General features: G+C 46.6%; 1 protein-coding gene across 1 annotated transcript in view; it reads left to right on the top strand.

Moving 5' to 3' along the window:
* LOC143283418 (synaptotagmin-10-like) overlaps nucleotides 1–4,773 on the top strand; it is a 285,735-nt gene extending 280,962 nt beyond the window's left edge. The window contains exon 7 of the mRNA XM_076589653.1: nucleotides 4,463–4,773. Coding sequence (XP_076445768.1) covers nucleotides 4,463–4,694 — 232 coding nt within the window. The 3' untranslated portion in view covers nucleotides 4,695–4,773. The remainder of the gene's footprint in view (nucleotides 1–4,462) is intronic.
* Nucleotides 4,774–5,822: the final 1,049 nt, after the last annotated feature.

Below are 5,822 nucleotides of genomic sequence, written 5' to 3'. Positions count from 1 at the left end.
GTGTCCGTATTTAGTTTCCTGTGTGGGGGTAGGGGTGTGTGTGTCCGTATTTAGTTTCCTGTGTGGGGGTAGGGGTATGTGTGTCCGTATTTAGTTTCCTGTGTGGGGGTAGGGGTATGTGTGTCCGTATTTAGTTTCCTGTGTGGGGGTAGGGGTGTGTGTGTGTCCGTATTTAGTTTCCTGTGTGGGGGGCTAGGGGTGTGTGTGTCCGTATTTAGTTTCCTGTGTGTGGGTAGGTGTGTGTGTGTGTCCGTATTTAGTTTCCTGTGTGGGGGTAGGGGTATGTGTGTCCGTATTTAGTTTCCTATGTGGGGGTAGGGGTATGTGTGTCCGTATTTAGTTTCCTCTGTGTGTGTGTGTGTGTGTGTCCGTGTTTAGTGTCCTGTGTGGGGCTAGGGATGTGTGTGTGTGTGTGTGTGTGTGTGTGTGTGTGTGTGTGTGTGTGTGTGTGTGTGTGTGTGTCCGTATTTAGTTTCCTGTGTGGGGCTAGGTGTGTGTGTAGTAGTAGTAGTAGTAGTAGTAGTAATAGTAGTAGTAGTCTTCAGTTTAACGTCTTCCACTTTAAGTGATATTAGGCGGGAAACAAATTTTGAGGATGCTACAGTACAGTCGTGACAATGACAACATTGCTGCAACAGTTACTGCTTTTACAACTGCAACAACTACTACTACTTATGATGATGATGACGTGATTATGGTAATGAGGTCCCGTGTGCAGCTTGCACTTAGCGCACGTAAAAGAACCCACGGCAACAAAAGGGTTGTCCTTGGACAAATTCTGTAGAAACATCCACTTCGAAAGGAATTCAAATAAAATTGCAGGCTGAAAAGGAATAAATTTTTAAAAAATGTTAAAAGGGGAGTGGCGCTCTCCCTCGGGAGAGCAGCCCGAATTTCACACAAATATGTTGTGACAAAAAGAATAATAATACACAATACACGATACAATACAAGACAATGATGACAGACAAGCTGATTCCCATGTCGTTGCCGTTTTTTTTCCCCCATCTCAATTGCTTTCAGAATATGGAACATCATTTCTCTTCTGTTTTGTTTTGTTTTAATTCAGTTTTTGTTTTGTCTGACGTTTCTACATGCCTTCATCATTGGTGATTTTTCTTTCGAATTCCTATCACACTGACGATATCTGTGTTTGTTCCAATGCGTGGAACATTGCGTGTTACGTTTTGCCATGTTACTCTGTGTGTGTGTGTGTGTGTGTGTGTGTGTGTGTGTGTGTGTGTGTGTGTGTGTGTGTGTGTGTGCCGTGGAAGCTGCGATACGTAGCCTAGAAATGAGTGTGTGGAGGAGGGGGGAAGAGGAGGTGCAGGGTAATGTGTGTGTGTGTGTGTGTGTGTGTGTGTGTGTGTGTGTGTGTGTGTGTGTGTGTGTGTGTTGGGGCTCATGTACGTTTATGTGTATTTGACTGTGCTTTCATATCTTTTAAACTGCATGATTGGTGCACATTTGTTATGCATATGTGGGTGTATGTATGAATGTGTGTCTCCACGTTTGTTTGTTTTTTTTACATTTATTTGCTTATTTATCATAATTGTTGTCTTTTATTTATTTATTTATTATTATTATTACTACTACTACAACTTTTTATATTATAATTATTATTTATTTATTTATTTATGTACGCTTATAGCTGACTTCATCAAGTTATTATTTATTCACCCCTTTTTTTCTTCTTTTTTTTCTCAAGGCCTGACTAAGCGCGTTGGGTTACGCTGCTGGTCAGGCATCTGCTTGGCAGATGTGGTGTAGCGTATATGGATTTGTCCGAACGCAGTGACGCCTCCTTGAGCTACTGAAACTGAAACTGAAACATGTTACTGGTGTTGCGTGTGTTCTCTATCAACAGTGACGGGCTGAACGTTTTGCCAAGTTGACGGCGCAATAGCCGAGTGGTTAAAGGCCCCCGTTGGACTTTCAGTCTGAGAGTCCCGGGTTCGAATCTCGGTAACGGCGCCTGATTGGTGAAGTGTAGAATTTTTTTTTTTCCGATCTCCCACGTCAACATAATAATGTGCAAACCTGCTGGTGCCTGAACTCCCTTCGTGTGTATACGCACGCAGATGATAAAAATACGCACGTTAAAGATCCTGTAATCCATGTCAGGGTTCGGTGGGTTATAGAAACAAGAACATACCCAGCATGCGCAACCCCTGAAAACGGAGTATGGCTGCTTACATGGAGGGATAATAAAACAAAATGGTCATACATGCAAAATGTTACATGTCTGTATGTGAGTGCATGCCTGAAACCTGATTGAATGACACAGGAAACGAATGATGAGCGCCCAGTGGCAGCTGTCAGTCGGATCTACCCAGGTAGAGCAGCCTGTTGTGCAAATGACTCCGTGTTTGTAAAGCGCTTAGAGCTTGGTCTCCGACCGAGGATAGGCACTATATGAGTGTCTGTATCATTCATTCATTGTGCAAATTACCGTATTTGTAGAGCGTTTAGAGTTTAGTCTCCGACCGAAGATAGGCGTTTTGTAAGTATCCATGTCATTCAATCATTGTGCGAATGACCCCGTGTTTGTAAAGCGCTTAGAGTTTGGTCTCCGACCGAGGATAGGCACTATATGAGTGTCTGTATCATTCATTCATTGTGCAAATTACCGTATTTGTAGAGCGTTTAGAGTTTAATCTCCGACCGAAGATAGGCGTTTTTTGTAAGTATCCATGATATTCAATCATTGTGCGAATGACCGTGTTTGTGAAGCGCTTAGAGTTTGGTCTCCGACCGAGGATAGGCGCTATATGAGTGTCTGTATCATTCATTCATTGTGTAAATGACTGTATTTGTAGAGCGTTTAGAGCTTAGTCTCCGACCGAAGATAGGCGGTTTTTTTTAAGTATCCATGTCATTCAATCATTGTGCAAATGACTCCGTGGTTGTAAAGCGCTTAGAGTTTGGTCTCCGACCGAGGATAGGCGCTATATGAGTGTCTGTATCATTCATTCATTGTGCAAATTACCGTATTTGTAGAGCGTTTAGAGTTTAATCTCCGACCGAAGATAGGCGTTTTTTGTAAGTATCCATGATATTCAATCATTGTGCGAATGACCCCGTGTTTGTAAAGCGCTTAGAGTTTGGTCTCCGAACCGAGAATAGGCGCTATATAAATATCCATGTCATCCACATTATGCAAATGACTCCGTGTTTGTAAAGCGCTTAACGCTGGTGGTCTCCGGCCGAGGATAGGCGCTTTATAAGTATCCGTGTCATTCACATTATGCAAATGACTCCGTGTTTGTAAAGCGCTTAACGCTGGTGGTCTCCGGCCGAGGACAGGCGCTGTACAAGTATCCATGTCATTATTGTCGTCATTTGGTGTTGCTTGTTGCGTTCTCTCTTGTGCTGCATAATTATGTACCCATGTCATTTATTCATTATGCAAATGAGTCTATGTAATTATCCATGTCATCATCATTATCTTCATCATCATCATCATCATCACCATGGTCATCATCATCATCATGGTCATCATCATCATAATCATCATGGTCATCATCATCATCATCACTATGTGCTGCTTGATGGTTCGGTGCACCCGCTCATTGGTGATGTGGTCAGTGTTGTCTGATGTTGAGCAGTGTGTGGGCAGTGCAGTGTTGTCTGATGTTGAGCAGTGTGTGGGCAGTGCAGTGTTGTCTGATGTTGAGCACTCTGTGGTCAGTGTTGTCTGATGTTGAGCACTCTGTGAGCAGTGCAGTGTTGTCTGATGTTGAGCAGTCTGTGGGCAGTGCAGTGTTGTCTGATGTTGAGCAGTGTGTGGGCAGTGTTGTCTGATGTTGAGCACTCTGTGGGCAGTGCAGTGTTGTCTGATGTTGAGCAGTGTGTGGGCAGTGCAGTGTTGTCTGATGTTGAGCAGTGTGTGGGCAGTGCAGTGTTGTCTGATGTTGAGCAGTGTGTGGGCAGTGCAGTGTTGTCTGATGTTGAGCAGTCTGTGGGCAGTGCAGTGTTGTCTGATGTTGAGCAGTCTGTGGGCAGTGTGGCAGTGTTGTCTGATGTTGAGCAGTCTGTGGGCAGTGCAGTGTTGTCTGATGTTGAGCACTCTGTGGGCAGTGCAGTGTTGTCTGATGTTGAGCAGTCTGTGGGCAGTGCAGTGTTGTCTGATGTTGAGCACTGTGTGGGCAGTGCAGTGTTGTCTGATGTTGAGCAGTCTGTGGGCAGTGCAGTGTTGTCTGATGTTGAGCAGTGTGTGGGCAGTGCAGTGTTGTCTGATGTTGAGCAGTCTGTGGGCAGTGCAGTGTTGTCTGATGTTGAGCACTCTGTGAGCAGTGCAGTGTTGTCTGATGTTGAGCAGTCTGTGGGCAGTGCAGTGTCGTCTGATGTTGAGCACTCTGTGAGCAGTGCAGTGTTCTTTTTCTGATCGAATCGGGGGGGATGGGGCAGAGGGGTGATGAAGACAGTCTTCATAATCGCTTGTTGTGCTCTTCCCATCCAGGATCGGCAGTGACGAGCTGATGGGCAGCTGCGGGCTGGGCCCCATGTTCAACGGACAGGGCCGAGACCACTGGTACGAGATGCTGGAGAACTCCCGGAAGCCCGTGGCCCAGTGGTACCCGCTTCTCGAGCATCTGCCGCTGCCCCCCTCCCTGGCCCACCACAACGGCAAGTGCTGCCTCCGCCAGCGCCAGTCCACGGAGGACTCCACGGACTCCAACCTGCTGGGCTGACCCTGTGCTGGGGCCTCCTCTTTCACGTGACAGTGACAGTGACAGTCTGGGGCTGACTGCCAGCCGCCACCCTTAGGGGTTTCCTCCTCATCTACCTTTTGTGGGGGGCGGGGGGGAGGGAGTGTTGTGTGTGGTCATCATCACCATCATCATCATCATCATCATGTTCGTGACGTTCCCAAGCCTTCTGTTCCTCTTCTTCTTCTCCTCCCTCCTCCCCCCCCTCTCCCCGCTTCCACTGCCCCCCACCCCACCCCCACCCCCACCCCCATCCCTCTCCGACAGAAGCTGGGAGTGGGTTTGTTTGTTTTTTTTAGTTGTGTGTGTGTGTGTGTGTGTGTGTGTGTGTGTGTGTGTGTGTGTGTACCGACGTAAAGCTTGAAAGGTGCATACGCTGGTCCGTTTTCTTGTGGGGCTTGGGAACACACACACACACACACACACACACACACACACACACACACACACACACACACACTTCACTACAAATTACACATACACACACTCTCTCTCTCTCTCTCTCTCTCTCTCTCTCTCTCTCTCTCTCTCTCTCTCTCTCTCTCGCTCACACACACACACACACACAGTGGTCGCAGCAACCTTCCGTGTTTCTACATACCGTTTTTCGTCAAATTTAATTTAGTTTTGTGTGTTCAGTATGGGCCGCCCTACCGTGGCTCCGATGGCATTTATCATGTATTTTATTGAGAACACACGTGGGAGCTGTTCAATGGAGACTGTGGTGCTTTTTTTTCACGTGCATTTGTCTTACCTTCAATGAACGACTCCTAAGAGACTGTACCCCCATGATCTTTGGAACAACCAAGAGAGTGAGCAACAGATGTCACTTCTTCGGAAGAAGAACAACAACGGGTTTGGACTTTTATAGTCTGATTATGTAACAGTTATGTCAAACAGCACTTACTGTGAAAGAATCGGACTAGACGTTGGACATGTGGTCCAGTGTTCACCAGTGATCAAGAGTTGGAGGCCCTGTTTTGGCATGGTGTTGTGTGTGGTTGTGAAACACACTTTACTTAACGGTTTGTCTCACTCCACACAGGTGTGGGGAATGGCTGCATGGTGTCGGACGGCGGGGGAAGGGAAGTTTAAAACGGCGGAAAGAGA

Source organism: Babylonia areolata, chromosome 6 (genome assembly GCF_041734735.1).
Source record: "Babylonia areolata isolate BAREFJ2019XMU chromosome 6, ASM4173473v1, whole genome shotgun sequence".
Lineage (NCBI taxonomy): Eukaryota > Metazoa > Mollusca > Gastropoda > Neogastropoda > Buccinidae > Babylonia > Babylonia areolata.
The sequence above is the reverse complement of the archived record's forward strand: the minus strand, read 5'-3'. Positions and strand labels throughout refer to the sequence as shown.